Source organism: Erythrolamprus reginae, chromosome 2 (assembly GCF_031021105.1).
Source record: "Erythrolamprus reginae isolate rEryReg1 chromosome 2, rEryReg1.hap1, whole genome shotgun sequence".
NCBI lineage: Eukaryota > Metazoa > Chordata > Lepidosauria > Squamata > Dipsadidae > Erythrolamprus > Erythrolamprus reginae.
Genome location: NC_091951.1, coordinates 35,611,182 through 35,629,229, shown reverse-complemented (window position 1 = coordinate 35,629,229; position 18,048 = coordinate 35,611,182). Strand labels below are relative to the sequence as shown.

The 18,048-nt window shown below is 38.0% G+C and overlaps 1 protein-coding gene across 1 annotated transcript; it reads left to right on the top strand.

Moving 5' to 3' along the window:
• Positions 1–5,853: 5,853 nt before the first annotated feature.
• On the top strand, positions 5,854–17,812 carry LOC139159345 (vomeronasal type-2 receptor 26-like). The gene is made up of 6 exons (XM_070736665.1): positions 5,854–6,027; positions 7,854–8,304; positions 8,559–8,689; positions 13,434–13,661; positions 16,367–16,493; positions 16,851–17,812. The coding sequence occupies exons 1-6, from the start codon at positions 5,854–5,856 to the stop codon at positions 17,810–17,812; spliced, it is 2,073 nt and encodes a 690-aa protein (XP_070592766.1).
• Positions 17,813–18,048: the final 236 nt, after the last annotated feature.

Here is an 18,048-nt window from a genome sequence, read left to right as displayed (position 1 = left end):
TAGTTATTATGGCCATTAATTCACAGAGCTTGTTGCTCAAGCTTCGAGCATTTGTGCACATTACCCGAAGAACATTATTTTCGTTATTAGTTTGCCCCTTATCATCAACAACTACATCTATATTATTTGCAGCTCCCTTTTCATAAGCTTCCAAAAACTGCTTTATCCTCATTGGTCGGGGACAGAAATCACCCACATCAGTTACATCTCTGTCCCCTTTACCTAGTTTAAATGCCTGTCCAAAAAAGTTCTGAATTCCTCACCGAGCACCTGGGTACCTCTGTATGATGGATGCAAACCATCCCTCTTAAACAACTCCCTATTAGACCACCTACTGACATCATGACTTACATAGCCAAAACCTTCAGCTTTACACCACTGCCTTAACCACACATTAAACTCTCTGATACACGTTGTTTTATCCTCTTGGCCACAAACCGGTAACACCTCTGAGAAAGTCACTGAATCAGTTATTTTACCCAGCTCCACACTTAGACATTGAAAATCTCTTTTTACTACATTAACATTTCTCTGGGACAAATCATTTGTGCCAAGATGCACCACCACATCAACGTTATTACCTGTCCCTGCTGGCAGTGGCCCCTGGGAGACACCTCAGCACCTTAACCACATCCTTGCTCTGTCCCAAATCAACACCTCTAACGGTCGAATCACCCACAAGAAAATGTGACATGGAGCTTTATTGTACCAATTTTCATTCTCCAAGCCTCCAACCCATGAACTGAAAAGGTAATTGTCAGCACGTCCAAGGATTCTGGTGATTGATTTTACCTGCTCCAATATCTTTTCTAGGAATGATTTTGTTTCTCCTATTCCGCACTTTGAGAAAGGGAAATCATTATTGCTTCTCCCAATTTGCTTAGTGCACACATGCTCCCTCTACTGACCCCTTAAGTATGAAATAAGGACCATGGAAGTCAATTTGTGATTGGAAATGTGAAAATTTGTAGTGGAGGCAACTGAATCAGGTAGAGCATTCCAGCATTTGATAACTCTATTACAGAAATAATATTTTTTTAAACCCCGTTTAGAATGATTTACATGCCTTTTAGAGCAATGGTTTGCATGTATATTATTGCAATTAAAACAGAAAAATTTACAAGTAAAACATTACTATGTATAATTTTATATGTAAAACTAGGTCTGACCTCAAGTGATGCAGTTCTAATTTATTCAAATTGAGAATTTTGAGCTTAGCAGCATAAGGATTTCTATTGAATATAGAAGAATGCATCACATTCCTCATGAAGTACCTCTGATTGTACTTATGTCAGATATATGGTGGGGATTCCAAACACTTGAATAATACTCTAAAATTGATCTAACATAGGTTTTATAGGATCTAATTAGCAATACAATGTTTCCAGGAAAAAGCTTTGCAAAGTTATATTTACAACTCTTAAAACTATTACAGCAATTCCACAATGAGCCATGGAACATAAATTGTCAGAGAGAAGTACACCTAGGTCCTTAACAAAGTGATGGTCATCTACTAGATCAATGCCATCTAGTTTATACTATGTTTACCATTATGTAACACAGAGCATTTATTAATTGAAATTTGAATTGCCAGATAGATGACCATTCAGAGACAGTCATGATCACTTTGCAAAACAACAGAATTATATGTTGAATTGAATATTTTTACATCATTGGCAAAAAGAATGCAATTGCTTTTCAGTTGATCATATAAATCATTGATATAGAGGGAAACAAGATGATGAAATTCCTTATGTTGCAGTAAGATCACCTTCAACCACACTCTGCCCTTCTTGCTGGCTGTTCATGAAGTCAACCAGAATTCAGGGCTCTTACCCAACATCACCCTGGGATACAACATCTATGAGAACTTTTTCAGTGCAAGAATGACATATGAGGCCATACTGGATGTGCTGTCTGTAGGACAGGAGAATGTCCCAAACTACAGATGTGGAAGACAAAAGAATCTGCTGGCGATTCTTGAAGAGATGGATTCTGAACTCTTTGATCATATATCTAATGTCTTGAGTATCTATAAAATTCCACAGGTAAAGCCAAGTAAAAGCCAAGTAAAATCAATTCAGTGCTGTAAATTGTTTTGATTTGACTAGAAGGCAGCATTTGTATATATTTCTCCAAATAAATTGAAAGTCAGAGTGTAAATGTTAGAAGAGTTGAAAGAAATCTTAATTCATAAAGTATGTGTGTATGCCTGTTGACAGAACTTGTTAAATCTGATGAAGCCCACCACCAGACACACACAAACACACATGCATATGCATGTGAATTGTGTATGTGAGTGTATATACATAGATACATTTCATGGATTACTGCTTTTTCGTGGTGCAGGGGCCTGCCTAGTCTATTGAAACTATGAGCTATGCTTGCAGGGCCACACAAAATCGACCAATCATAGCAAAATAGACCAATCATCTGACAAAACATGATCTACTGGAGAAAGAAATGGCGATCCATTCTAGTATCTTTGCCATGAAAACCCCATGAACAAAAGGCAAAAAGATATGATGCTGGAAGATGAGCCCCCCAGGTCTGAAGGTGTCCAATATGCTACTGGGGAATAGAAGAGAGTTAGTACTAGCAGTGCCAGAAAGAATGAATTGAAAGGGCCAAAGTTGATAGGATACTATGAAGCCTTACAATGCTTTCAAGAATTAACATAATCAATGATCTCCTTATCATCATGAGGGATAGGAATGCTAAAGTAGGAAGCCAAAAGGTAACATGAATAGCAGGTAAGTTTTGCCATTGAATATAAAATGAAGCAGGACATCGGCTGGTACAATTTTGTCAAGAGAATGCGATGGTTATAGCAAACACTCTTTTCCAACAATCCAAGAGACGATTTTAGATTAGGATAGAATAGAATTTTTTATTGGCCAAGTGTGATTAGACACACAAGGAATTTGTCTTGGTACTTATGCTCTCAGTGTTCATAAAGGAAAAGATACATTCATCAAGGATCATGAGGTAAAACACTTAATGATAGTCCAAGTACAAATCAATGAAATCATTTTAGGAAACAGTCAAGAAAAATCGTAAGGATACAAGCAACACAGTTACAGATACAGTCATTAGTGGGAACAATGAGAAAATTAATAGTAGTAAACAGTAAATTGTTGTGGTTCCGTCTGAGGCCCCTCCGGGAACGGCTGACCTTCTGTCGGTTTCCAGCTCAGAGGGAGAGGCTGAGGAACAGGAGGTGCAGACAGACGAGGAGGAGGAATCCCAGGCTGAAGAAGAGGGAGGACAGCCAGAGTCCCACCAGGGGGAGCTCTCCCCAGCAAGCAGCCTGGATTCCTTAGAGGAAAGTGCACAAGCCATAATTGATCTGCGACAACGAAGAGCTACTCAGAGACGGAATCAATTGGCTAAATACTTTCAGCATTAAAGTGGCAACAGCTGGGTTTGGGTGTGGTGCTCTTGGGAAAGGCTAAAAGGCAGACCCACCCTTCCTGGCTTGTGGAGTTTTATCTTTGAGAGTCGTGGGACCTGACTGTGAACTTTGGCGTCTTGGAATCCTGGTTTGTGCCTTTGACTATTGAAACCTTGGGGGGGGGGGGGTGCCAGCAAGAAGCTTGCTGTATTGACTGGACATCAGGACCCTGCTGTACCGTATTATATCCTGTCTGTTGGGAAGAACAGGTTTTCCTCTGTGCTTATTTTTTCCAGTTATAAAATACTTTTGGCTTTTACCAGAGTGTCTGGCTGTTTTTTCCAGTTGGTGTTGAGGTCTGGGGGAACCCAGACAGAACAGTAAATAATTTTATTTATTTATTTATTTGTTTGTTTATTTGTTTGTTTGTTCTTTTGTTTGTGTTGAAAGGAACCTTGCAAGTCATCCACCCCTTTTGGATCTAGTTTAAAGCCCTCCTGATAAGATGGACTAGTCGTTTTCCTAGGAGGTTCTTCCCAGCTCTGGTGAGGTGTAGCTCGTCTCTTGCTAGAAGCCCTTCTTGGAGATATTGTAGGCCATATTCGAGGAAACCAAAGTTCTTTTGGGGACACCATCTCCTTAGCCAGTAGTTTCTGTATGGGATTTTATCTGACAGGATGTCATCCTCTCGTGGGTCGAATGGAAGAAAAAACAACCTGTGCACCTATCTTTTTGACTATGTTGCCCATGAGGTCATAGTTTTTCATTATTTGATTGATATCTTTCCCTGTGTCATTTGTTCCCACATGGATCACCAGTAGGGGGTAGTAGTCAGTGTGCTTTAATATTTTGGTAAGGTTTTGTGTTATGTCAGAGATTTTGGCTCCAGGGAGGCAGATGATAGGTTCAGTTCCCCTGAGAATTGAGTCACCAATCAGCAGCACTCTCCTTTTCCTTTTGATTGGGTTGGTGTGTGGGGTCTTTTTCTCTGTTGCGGTGCTGGCAGTTGGTGCTGTTTTATTGTGCTTTCTTTCTGGTGAGTCTTTCTCTTCTGTTAGGAATCCTCTGTGCATTCTCTTCTGTTAGGAATCCTAGGTACTTGTTGCTTATAGGCAGTGGGTTGGAGGGAGTGGGTTGGAATTGATAGTGGTTTTGTATTTGGTTTGTATTTCCTTCTTTGGGTGACATGTGTCCAGCCATTTTCATCCTCTGGACGGTTGATTCTGTTTTGCACCTTTGAGGTGTTGGTTCTGCTGGGAGATTGTTGTTCTTTCTTGTTTTGATGTTTCAGTTTCAGAGTTTTTAGGTTTTTCTCTAGGTTTTCTATTTTTTCCTCAAGTAGTTTGATTAATTTACATTTGTTGCATGTAAAGTTTAGGTTTCAGGGCAAAAGTGTGTACATGGAGCACAATCTGCAAATCACCATGGAATCAGTTCCTTCCTCAGTCTTCTGTGTAGTGGGTCTGTCTTTTATGTGTGTGGTTGGTACTTCTTCTGGGTGTGTGGTTAGTTTGTCTTCCATGCGTGTGGTTGGTTGCAAGGTGGGTGAGGGAGAATAGAATAAGGGAAGTTGTGCTTGTAGTTTGTTAGGTTCTTTTGTAGGGTGTTTGTAGGCATTTTGAAAGATGAGTGTGTGAGTGTGATGGGAGAGCTGTATCCTGGTTGGGTATGGTTGAGTGTTCAGTTATATGATTTGCGCACTATTAAGCGCGGGGGGCCACTACCTTTCTCCTCCTCTTCTTATTCAAACTCATAGTCCACTGGCAGTTGCTCTTTCCCCAGCCTCTGTAAATTCAAACTGATTGGAGGATGGCAATTTCCCTCCTTTCTCCTCCTCTTTTTATTCAAAGTCCCCTTTTTATTCAAACTTATTCAAACTTGTCAGTATTGAGGAAATTATTAGTACAGCAGAGTGATGGCATTTGGGAAAAATTCTTCTAGCATCTAGATGTTCTGTGCTCTATAGCATTGTTTTGAGGGTAGAAGTTGAAAAAATTAGTAAATGATCTGGTCCTCAATCGAAGGCAGGTTGGTAGCAATTGTTTGTTTGTTTCTGTCTTGTGGATAGCTATAAGACAGTTATAGAGGTGCAGATGACAGACTCAATAATTCCTCTACAGAAATGTATGAGCAGCTTTTTGGGAAGTTTGTGCTTTATGAGCTGGCAAAGAAAAAATATTCTTTGTTTTGCTTTTTTGATTAAATTTTTCATGTTAGGTGTCCCTTTTAGATATTGGACAGCATCAGAAGAGCCACGGAGAAATTGGATTAACTTTGTGCTCTGCAGCCAAAGATGGAGAAGCTCTATACAGTCAGTAAAAACAAAACAAGGGGCTTACTGTGGCTCAGACCATGAGCTTCTCATTCCAAAATTTAAGCTTAAATTGAATAAAGTAGGGAAAAACACTAGGCCAGATAGATATGAACTAAATCATATCCCTTGAGAATATGCAGCAGAGATGACAAACAGATTTAAGGAATTAGATCTGATAGACAGAATACCTGAAGGATTATGGATGGAGGTTAACAATATTGTACAAGAGGTATCAACTAAAACAATCACAAAGAAAACAAAATGCAAGAAAGCAAAATGGCTGTCTGAGGAAGCTTTACAAATAGCTGAGGAAAAATGGGTAGTGAAATACAAGAGAGAAAGAGAAATATATACCCAATTGAATGCACAATTCCAGAGAATTGCTAGAAGAGATAAGAATGCCTTCTTAAAAAAGAAAGACAAGGAAACAACATAAATTGTAGATCAAAAATACGCCAACGGATAGTGGAGAAGCCTTTATAGCGACAAAATACAAAACTCTGAATGGTTTCATTGGATTATTATGAACATCTTGATCAATCCAATATGACTTTACCTCAAGTGTAGATCAAAAATATACTGGGAAAAAAAATAAAAAAAAATAAAAACAAAACCGCGGCAACCATATGCCGCCCAATTACTAATCTAAAGCCTTTAGAACTGTTAACAGTTCGTTGGGGGGGGGAGGGAAGAAAGAGTCAGAAGAACCAAATGGTAATGAATTACAGAGATACAGTACTTTTAAACAAAAATTAATCCATAACTGGTTTTGGTTTTGATATGTATACTGACTGGATAAAGTTTAATTGAATAGAATAATCATATTCTACTTGGGATTATATGTTATCATAATGATGTCAAATAAGATATATCCACTCTTCCTCCCTTTGTACATATATTTTTTTTGTAAACTAATAAAAATTATTTTTTTTAAAAAAGAATGCCTTCTTAAATGAACAGTGCAAAAAATAGAAGAGAACAATAGAAAGGAAGGACCATAAATCTCTTCAAGAAAATTGGAGATAAGAAGGGAATGTTTCATGCAAGGATGGGCATGATAAAGGACTAAAATGGCAGGGACCTAACACAGACAGAAGAGATTAAGAAGAGGTGGCAAAATTACACAGAAGAACTATAGAGGAAGAGGCTTAACATCCCTGATAGTTATGATGGGGTGGAAATTGCCAGACATATAGAAATATGAAGTCAAATGGGCTTTAGGAAGTCAACAAAGCTAGTGGAAGTGACACTATTCATCTGAACTATTCAAAATCTTAATAGATGATGCAGTAAAAGTGCTATACTCAATTTGCTATCAAATATGATAAACTCAACAGTGGCCACCGGATTGGAAAAGGTCAGTTTCCATTCCAATTCCAAGGAAGGCCAATGACAAAGAAAGATCAAACTACCACACTATTGCACTCATTTCACATGCTAGCAAAGTTATGCTCAAAACCCTGCAAGCTAGTCTCTAGCACTATGTGGACCAAGAGCTAACAGGATTTGAAAGAGGCAGAAGAACTAGATAGTGAGTTTCAGAAAAACATCTATTTCTGTTTCATTGACTATACTAAAGCCTTTGATTGTGTAGATCACAACAAATTGTGACAAATTCTTTAAAAATGGGAATACCAGATCATCTTCATCATCTCTTGAAAAACCTATATGCGGATCAGGAATTGATAGTGAGAATTAGAAGAATTAGGGAAAGGAGTTTGGCAAGGCTGTATAATCTCACCCTTCAAATTTAACGTATATGCAGAACATATTTTGAGAAAGGAGGGGCTAGATGAATCATAAGTTGGAATAAAGATTGCCAGGAGAAATTTCAACAACTTCAGATATGGAGATGATACCACTCTAATAGCAAAAAACAACGAGGAACTAAGGAGCCTCTTGATGTAATGGAGAATGCAAACGTTGGCTTGAAATTCATCATTAAAATAACTGAGATCATGGCATCCTGCCCTCTCAATTCCTGGCAAATATATGGGGGGAAATGGAGGTAATAACAGATTTAGTTTCCTGGGCTCCAGTTATCATTTGAAACTTCTCTCACTGGGGGAAGGGCCCTCAGATTTACCACATGACTTTTAGCATAAAAACTGACACAAACTACCAATACCTTCACTTTTATCTTAGATCAACTACAGTGTCATTAACCAGATGGCTAAGCAAAATCATCATTTCCATTTCTCATATCGGATGACTCCAAAACAAGAACCTCCTTACTCAGCAATTATCAAGCTGCTCCTGCAGTTCCAATGGAGGTGGATCGGTCTCCTTTCTCAGGACAATGAAAGAGGAGAAAAATTCAAAAGGCGCTTGGAAGTTCTTGCCCTAAAAAATGAGATTTGCATTGTCCTCTCAGGAACTGTTCCAGAAAAAAATATGAAGTCAAATGCTGGAGAAACTCTCATGCAAGAAAAAACAAAAATGTTCTATTCTCTTATCAATAGTCAAATAACAATTATAGTATGCCAACTAGATTCTCAGGCCTTAGCAATGTTAGCAGTAATAATACAAATAATTGATATGAATTATAAACCCATTGTGGGAAGAGTGTGGATTGCAACAACTTTGACAGCTGCAAGTATAAGCATTTTTAATGAGTTGGTTGATCTTCAAAATAAATATGTTTGTTTTCCTTCCTGATCCAGAAAAAGAGAAGGAATCAGTATTATGACTTTAATTCTTATGCATCTATGATCCTATTGTATGGAAAGGATGCATTCCAATGTTCTCATTCAAGTCCTGTGTTATCTAAGAAAGTTTGGAAAAAATGCAGGGAAAAAGAGAACTGGGAATTTCCACCCCATGATGTGATTGTAAGAATCCTCTCTCAAGATTCCTCCAGTATTTTCCAAATAATTCAAATTGTGGCCTGGATCCTCAGTGCTGCCTCATCCTCCCAATGGATTAAGCGGAAAATTCAGGTTGGAGAACATCAACCACCTCAGATTGTACAGCCATGGCAGGTAAGCTGTATTCTTTGAGATTGCATTGATTCTCCCTTTCCTAATGGTGATGGTGATATCTACTCCATGTCTTCAAGAATGTGAGATAAAAATATGAAAAAGAGCTGTAAATTAGAAACATAGAAGACTGTTGGCAGAAAAAGACCTCATGGTCCATCTAGTCTGCCCTTACACTATTTCTTGTATTTTATCTTACAATGGATGTATGTTTATCCCAGGCATGTTTAAATTCAGTTACTGTGGATTTACCAACCACGTCTGCTGGAAGTTTGTTCCAAGGATCTACTACTCTTTCAGTGAAATAATATTTTCTCACGTTGCTTTTGATCTTTCCCCCAACTAACTTCAGATTGTGTCCCCTTGTTCTTGTGTTCACTTTCCTATTAAAAACACTTCCCTCCTGAACCTTATTTAACCGTTTAACATATTTAAATGTTTCGATCATGTACCCCCTTTTCCTTCTGTCCTCCAGACTATACAGATTGAATTCATTAAGTCTTTCCTGATACGTTTTATGCTTAAGACCTTCCACCATTCTTGTAGCCCGTCTTTGGACTCGTTTAATTTTGTCAATATCTTTTTGTAGGTGAGGTCTCCAGAACTGAACACAGTATTCCAAATGTGGTCTCACCAGAGCTCTATATAAGGAGATCACAATCTCCCTCTTCCTGCTTGTTATACCTCTAGCTATGCAGCCAAGCATCCTACTTGCTTTTCCTACTGCCCGACCACACTGCTCACCCATTTTGAGACTGTAAGAAATCACTACCCCTAAATCCTTCTCTTCTGAAGTTTTTGATAAGACAGAACTGCCAATGCAATACTCAGATTGAGGATTCATTTTCCCCAAGTGCATTATTTTACATTTGGAAACATTAAACTGCAGTTTCCATCGCTTTGGCCATTTATCTAGTAAAGCTAAATCATTTACCATATTACAGACCCCTCCAGGAATATCAACCCTATTGCACACTTTAGAGTCATCGGCAAATAGACAAACCTTCCCTACCAAACCTTCCCCTATGTCACTCACAAACATATTAAAAAGAATAGGACCCAGAACATACCCTTGTGGCACACCGCTTATAACCTGTCTCTGCTCTGAATACTTGCCATTAACAATAACTCTCTGATGTCTATGCTTCAGCCAGCTTGAAATCCACTGAGCTATCCAGGGATTAAGTCCAATCTTCACTAATTTATCTATCAGCTCTTTATGTGGAACCGTATCAAAGTTTTTGCTGAATTCCAGATAGGCAATATCCATGGCACCACCTTGATCCAACACCTTTGTGACATAGTCAAAGAAATCAATGAGTTTAGTCTGACATGATTTGCCTTCAGTAAAGCCATGCTGATTTGGGTCCAATAAGTTATTGTTTTTAGGTGCTGATTTATCCTCTTTTTGAGTAGAGTCTCCATCATTTTAACTATAACTGATGTCAAGCTAACTGGCCTGTAGTTACCAGCTTCTTCTCTACTGCCCTTCTTGTGGATAGGCACAACACTGGCCATTCTCCAATCCTCAGCAACCTCTCCTGTTAACAAGGATTGGTTAAACAAATCAGTCAGGGGGGTAACAATGACAGATCTGAGTTCTTTAAGAACTCTGGGGTGGATGCCATCTGGACCCATTGACTTATTTATCTTTAATCATTCAAGTTCTTCTAAGACATCGGCTTCTAAGATCACTGGAGCTGAATCCATACAGCTGGAAGCAATGCTATATCCCTCTATAGTATTATTTTGTAAGGTGTCTTTTGAGAAAACTGAACAGAAGTAGCTATTGAAATGGTCAGCGATCTCCTTATTCCCATCAATGCATGTATTATTCCCGGTACTAAGCTTCGTGATGTTACACTTTTTCTTCTTCCTATCACTAATATATCTGAAGAAGGTTTTATCCCCCTTCTTTACAGATTTGGCAATTTCTTCCTCTTTTGAGGCTTTAGCAGCATATATTATCTGTTTCGTCTCCTTCTGTCTCATTTTATACACTTCTCTATCAACTATACTTCCAGTCTCTTTATACCTCCTATAGGCAGCCTTTTTTCATTGACTATAGCCCTGACATCATTGCTAAACCATAGTGGTTTCTTCTTCCTTTTACCTTTAGTTATTTGCCTCACATACAGTCCTGTGGCTTTTAAGATGGCCTTTTTTAATACAGTCCACTGGGTGCTCGCTCCTGCCATTTTATCCCTCCCCTTTAATTCATTATTTAAATATTCCCCTATTGCATTAAAATTTGTTTTTCTGAAATCCAATACTTTGGTTGCAGTATAGGATTGCTCACAATCAGTTTTTATATCAAACCACAAACATAGATGGTCACTGCAACCTAAATTTTCTCCCACCTTGACCTCTGAAACCCAATTCCCATTCGTAAAAACTAAATCTAGAATATTCTCCCCTCTAGTTGGTGTCTTAACCAGCTGTGCCAGAGCTGCTCCTGTAATGGCCTCTACTATATTCTTACTTTTGCATGTAAGGGCACTGGGGATATTCCAGTCAACATCAGGCATGTTGAAATCACCCATAACCACAATATCTCCCTTTGCTGCCATTTAGGTAATTTCATCCACCATCTTGTTGTCATATTCCTCAGATTGCCCTGGAGGCCTATAGATCACCCCAATTCTAATGACAGAACCATCTTTATTTTGCATGCAAATCCAGAGAGTCTCCAGATCTTTACATGTATTTTGAATTAGTGTTGTTTTTAGACTTTCTTTAACATAAATGGCTACTCCACCTCCCCTTCTCTCTATTCTATCCTTCCTCTACAGTGTATTTTTTATTTATTATTTATTTATTTATTTATTCTTTGTCCAATATACAATACATATGAGAGAGAATATACATTAGGAATATATATATAAAGATAGGAAGTAAAAAGAAGGGAAGTGGATAGGAAGAGAATATGTATAGAGGAGAGAATATATAAGATAAAAGGGGTAAGAAAAGAGAATTGGACAGGGGACGATAGGCACATCAGTGCACTTATATACGCCCCTTACTGGCCTCTGAGGAATCGGGAGAGGTCAATCGTGGAGAGTTTAATGGAGAAGTGTAGGGGATTGGGGGTTGACACTATTGAGTCCGGTAATGAGTTCCACGCTTCGACAACTCGATTGTTAAAGTCGTATTTTTTGCAGTCAAGTTTGGAGCGATTGATATTAAGTTTGAATCTGTTGTGTGCTCTTGTGTTGTTGCTGTTGAAGCTGAAGTAGTCGTTGACCGGAAGGACGTTGCAGCGTATGATCTTGTGGGCAATACTTAGATCGTGTTTTAGACGCCGTAGTTCTAGGCTTTCAAGGCCCAGGATGGTTAGTCTATTTTCGTAGGGTATTCTGTTTCGAGTGGAGGAGTGGAGGGCTCTTCTGGTGAAGTATCTTTGGACGTTTTCGAGAGTGTTGATGTCTGAGATGCGGTGTGGGTTCCAGGCAGATGAGCTGTATTCGAGAATGGGTCTGGCATAGGTTTTGTAGGCTCTTGTGAGTAGTGTGAGATTGCCGGAGCAAAAGCTGCGTAGGATCAGGTTAACAAATCTGGAGGCTTTTTTGGCGATATTGTTGCAGTGGGCTTTAGCACTTAGGTCATTTGAAATGAGTATTCCGAGGTCTTTTACTGAGTGTTGGTTGGTAGTGAGGATTTGTTTATTCAGTTCATATATGTGGTTTGGATTCTTTTTGCCGATGTGGAGGGTAGAGCATTTGTTGGTTGATATTTGAAGTTGCCAGGTGTTGAACCAATCTGAAATGAAGTCAAGGTCTTTTTGAAGAGTGAGTGTGTTGTCGGTGGTGTTGAAGAGTTTCACATCGTCGGCAAAAAGTACACAGTTGCTTACGATATTATCGCAGAGGTCATTGATGTATAGGATGAAAAGAGTAGGACCTAGTACGCTGCCTTGGGGAACGCCGCTTTTGACAGGGACAGGGGAGGAAATGGCGCTTCCGATTTTGACAACTTGTTGTCTGTTTGACAAGAATGCGGTAATCCAGTTGTGGAGGAGTCCTGAGATGCCGTAGGATTTGAGTTTTAGGAGAAGTTTGTCGTGAACCACTGAGTCAAAGGCTTTGCAGAAGTCGATATAAATTGCATCGATGAATTTTCCTTGATCAAGGTGGGTAGTCCAGATGTTTTTGCAGTGGAGTAGTTGTAGGTTGCAGGATAGTTTCTTACGGAATCCAAATTGTTTTTTTGATAGTAGGTTGTTAGATTCTAAGTAGAGAGTGATTGAACGATTTATAATTGATTCCATGATTTTACAAGGTACACAGCATAGTGATATGGGTCTGTAGTTGTCAACTAGTGATGGGTCTCCTTTTTTGAAGATGGGGATGACTACTGCTTTTGACCACAGTTTGGGGAGAGTGCTGGTCATGAAGGAATTTTGGAAGATAATGCTTAGAGGTTCAGCTATGGCAGATGAGAGTTTTCTTAGGAAGTATGCACAAAGACCATCTGTATATCCTGGTATGGTTATTTCCCATTCATTAGAATCCTTAAACCATGTCTCAGTTATGGCAACCAGATCCAAATTATCTCTAGATATTATGACCAATTCTTGGAGAAAAACTGAAAGAAGCCTCCCATGAAAGGCTGAATCAATCTGTTTTAGGCTGTAGTGGTGATTTGAAGAGGTTGAATTATTCAGAGTATCTCCAGTCCAGAATAGTAGCAAGAAAAGCATTGAATAAAGGCTCCAATTGTAATGTTTTTTCTATGTTTTTTAATGCAGCTTCATAGGTTCCTGAGAAACTTCCAGCATCACAATATTTCAAGAGATGGGATTTCTTTTGATGAAAATGGAGTTCCTGTTGGTGACTTTGATATCTTGCACTGGACATCAATTTGGAACCAATCATATGTGGGGGTGAAAATTGGGAGCGTAGAAAGACAAACTTTCCGAGAAGAAAAGATTTCTGTCAATCAAAGTGCCATCCAATGGCCAACTTTATTTAACAAAGTAGTTGAGACTACTTGGAATTTGCTCTTCTATTTGTCTCCATATGTGGAATTTTGCTGCTCAGAAATTTATTTATTTATTTAATTGTTCAAATTTATCAGCCACCCCTCTCCTGACAAACAATAAGAAATAATTCTTATGGAAGCAAATTGAGATAATTTCCAAATTAAACAATTAAGGCTTCATTAATCGATGAGATATCATTTTACCATAGAGGTTTTATAATAATATATCACACATTGAAACCTGCTGCCTTGTATTGTGGGATTTGCAATCTACATTATTAACCCTGGTACGCTCCTCGCATTTACTATACACTTGTTACCCTCCAGGTCCTTTTAGAACCAGAGTATAAAAAGGTTGGTTCTAGCTACTGCAATGCTCTTTTTGAATACTTTTTTCACTAGTATACTAATTTGAACATTTCTGAACACAATGAAAGGAAAATTGAAGTGAAAAAATTAATGCATATTTGTTTATTTTGTTCATCAAACCCTGACATACACACCCATTTTGTGAAGTTTTGTTCATTTTCATCTCGAGTAGGCAGCAAAATCTGACCTTTTTTTTTTCCCCATATTTTGTATTGGAAAACAAATTTGAACATTTCTGGACACAATGATATGGAAATTGAAGTGAAAAAATTAATGCTTATTTGTTTATTTTCCTCATAAATGCTCATCCCCCCATTTTTGTGCAATTTTGTTACTTTTTATCTCAATTAACCTGCAAAATCAGCATTTTTAGACCATCTTAGGCACTGGAATACTAATTTGAACATTTCTGAACATAATGAAATTAAAATTGAAATGACAAAAATTTGATGCTTATTTGTTTATTTTGCTCATAAAAGCTTGATCATCTTTGGCATTGGCATACTAATTTGAACATTCTAAACATAATGAAATGAAAACTGAAATGAGAAAAAATGATTTTCGCAAAGATTATACACTTGTGCTCTTCCAGGTCCTTTTAGACCCGAAGTATTAAAAGGTTGGTTCTAGCTACTGGAATAGTTTTGTTTGAATACTTTTTTCACTAGTACCCTAATTTGAACATCCCTGACCACAAACAAATGAAAAATGAAATGAAAAAAAATTGATTTTGCAGGCTAATCTATCTATAAATTGAAATAATTGCACACAGTTAGGTGGCAGGCTTTTCAAAAAAACCATTCCAGTAGCTAGAACCAACCTTGTTTTACTCCAGGTCACATATAACCCAGAGGACTCCAAATATTCAAAACATTTTTTTTTCATTTCCTTATGTTCAGAAATGTTCAAATTAGTGTTTCAATGTCAATGATGCTTAAAAACGTAAGATTTTGCAGCTTAATCTAGATTAAAATGAACAAAATTTCACAAAAATTGTGTGTGGGGGGGCTTTTCTGAGCAAAATAAACAAATAAGCATTAATTTTTTCATTTCAATTGTGTTCAGAAATGTTCAAATTAGTATAATAGTGAAAAAAGTATTCAAAAAGACCATTCCAGTAGCTACAACCAACCCTTTTATACTCCGGCTCTAAAAGGACCCGAAGGGTAATATTGCTAACTTTTTCTGCCCAGCAAAAACTATACACCCCCCCCCAAAAAAAGAAACCCCACCACCCTTAGAAAGAACTCCTCAAATGAGAAAAAGTCATGGAATTTCAAGTTTCAGACATGCAGGAAATTTTTTTTACAGGGTCTCAAACTTCATTTCGGGTCCTTATAGACCCGAGGAGAATACCAGGGTTAAACTGGAATGTGTTGCCATCATTAAGAGTTCATCAAATTATTTTGTTTTCAGTAAGAGAAAATCCAGAATGTTTATGGAGATTCTCAATCATCCAGGCGATGGTTGTGTCAAAAGTGTTATTTCTAAAGTACTTGGACTTTGTTTACCCTTGAAGATATTTCATTTCTCATCCAAGAAGCTTCTTCAATTCTGACTGAATCGTGGAGGATGCAAAGATTTGGAACTGCAAAAAGGACTGTATTGTAAGTAGGATATAGATTTAGAAATTGCAAGAAGGTCTCAAATTCATTTGCACTATTTAGGTGACTCTGAGGGCACAGATAAATTCCAAATGACCTCAACAACTTTCAGAAAGACTGCTAATGACCAGATAACTGCAAGCAATATAAATCTTTCCACACTTTGCCATTCAGTCAGTACTGAAGAAGCAAAACAACTTCAAGGGAAAACAAAGATCAGTTGTCTTTTGAAAAAGCCCCTTTGGAAGAATATCCAGAATATGAAGTGTTTAGCCCACTTTTTAAGAGAAAAATATCACCAAGAATGTGGGAAGAGAAATGAGTGTAGCTAAAAAACTAATTTGCATATGATGATACAATGATCATATGAGAGAAAGAAAGGGACTCTAAAGAAAGCAAGATGTTGGAGGTTTCCTCAGAACGCAAAGAAGGAGAAAAAATATATAAGTTATAGTATTCTCATATATGCCCTAAGGAGGAACAATGAAACCACTTCTCTTTGGAAAAAAGAATAAGGCAATGAATCTGTTTTGGGATCTACAATGGAGATTGATAGAGACAGGGAATGATCTTTCATTCGTTCCTTGAAAGCAGAGTAAAGAAAGTTCATGCCACTACTCCTTGACTGATTTTTCTCAATGTGTTCTTGAGCTTCTGGATGCAAGTTGATTTCATTAAATCCTTCTTATTAACATCTTGCCCTGTTAATCTTTATGTTTATGCTTAGATGGTGCCTTATTCAAGATGTACAGAAAGTTGCTCCGCAGGTTATGTCAAGCTTGTGAGAGAGGGAGCCCCAGTTTGCTGCTATGACTGTTCTCTGTGTGTGGAAGAAACATTTTCTAAACAGGAAGGTACAGTACGTGGCTCCAAAAACAACAAAAAATCAGGATACAATGTTTATTATCTTTTATTTTTTGGGTGGTATTTGATCAAGAAGGAAGAAAGATATGACATGTCTAGGAGGCATCCCTAAATTTTCAAAGATTGGACACTATCACCAAATTTTGAATGGTGATGTGAACTTTAAAATAAATAATAAAAGATTGCTGCTTTCTATTGAGTTGTTACTTTCTTGCTTGATTTTGGGAAAGAGAACATGTTTTGAGAGCTGATAATCACATTCATCTTCAGCCTTTAAAAAGAGTGTTGCCATGAATGCCATGAATGCCATGTCATATGGGCATAAATATTATATTATTTCTTGAAAGTGAAGAAATTGATTGCTCCTATAGCTGCAGAAACAGATACATGCCAACCATTTTTTTCAGATGCTGTCCTTTGCGAAAAGTGTCCCAATCATCAATATTCCAATAAGAAGCGAGATCACTGTGTCTCAAAAAATATACGGTACTTATCCTATGAAGAATTGTTGGGACTCATCCTGGCTTTCTTTGCCATTGCTTTGTCCCTAACCACTGGTTTAATTCTGGGAATCTTCATGAAATATAGAGACACTCCCATAGTCAAAGCCAACAACTGTGAACTCACCTACATCCTCCTGGTTTCACTCCTGCTTTCTTTCTTGACCTCCCTTCTATTCATCGGTCACCCTGTGAAAATGACCTGTCTCCTTCGACAAACCATTTTCAGTATTGTTTTCTCAGTTGCTGTGTCTTCCTTGCTGGCTAAGACTGTAATAGTGGTGGTGGCCTTTATGGCCACAAAACCAGGTAGCAGCATGAGGAAATGGCTGGGGAAAAGTCTAGCCAACTCTATTGTTTTATCTTGCTCTGGAATTCAAGTTGGCATCTGCATGATATGGCTGGGAATCTTTCCCCCATTTCCAGATTCCGACTTTCATTCCCAACCAGAACATATCCTGCTGCAGTGCAATGAAGGCTCTGTCACCATGTTCTACTCTGCTCTTGGCTACATGGGTTTTTTGGCTGCCATCTGTTTCTTGGTAGCATTTCTGGCTCGAAATCTGCCAGGGGCCTTTAATGAAGCCAAACTGATCACCTTCAGCATGTTGGTTTTTTGTAGTGTTTGGATCTCCTTTGTTCCCACATATCTGAGTACCAAGGGGAAATATATGGTAGCCGTGCAGATCTTCTCCATTCTGGCCTCTGGCCTGGGTTTAGTGGGCTGCATCTTTATCCCCAAGTGCTACATTATTATCCTGACACCTGCCTTGAACACAAAAGAACATCTGATGCCAAAACAATATTAAGGTTCTTTATGTGGGTATCTTTTTGTACACCTTACATGCAGTATAAAATCACATACTTTGCAGTAATGTGTTATGTGTTGTAGCATATCTTTTTTCATTCTGTGTGTATTTTGAATTATAATAATGGAATAGTAAAGTTTCTAAAAGAACTCAAACTATTTGAATTAATCATATCCTTTAATTGTCATAATTTGAATTCATGTTAAATCTTAACCATCATCAATGACATTAATAAA

What these genes read in the sequence shown, in the direction of transcription:
- LOC139159345 (XM_070736665.1), top strand. Translation starts at nt 5,854, where the DNA reads ATGACAAACAGATTTAAGGAATTAGATCTGATAGACAGAATACCTGAA. An exon ending in AAATAGCTGAGGAAAAATGG is followed by an intron (nt 6,028 to 7,853) that starts GTAGTGAAATAC and finishes CTTTTATCTTAG; the next exon opens with ATCAACTACAGTGTCATTAA. An exon ending in AGATTGTACAGCCATGGCAG is followed by an intron (nt 8,690 to 13,433) that starts GTAAGCTGTATT and finishes TTTTTAATGCAG; the next exon opens with CTTCATAGGTTCCTGAGAAA.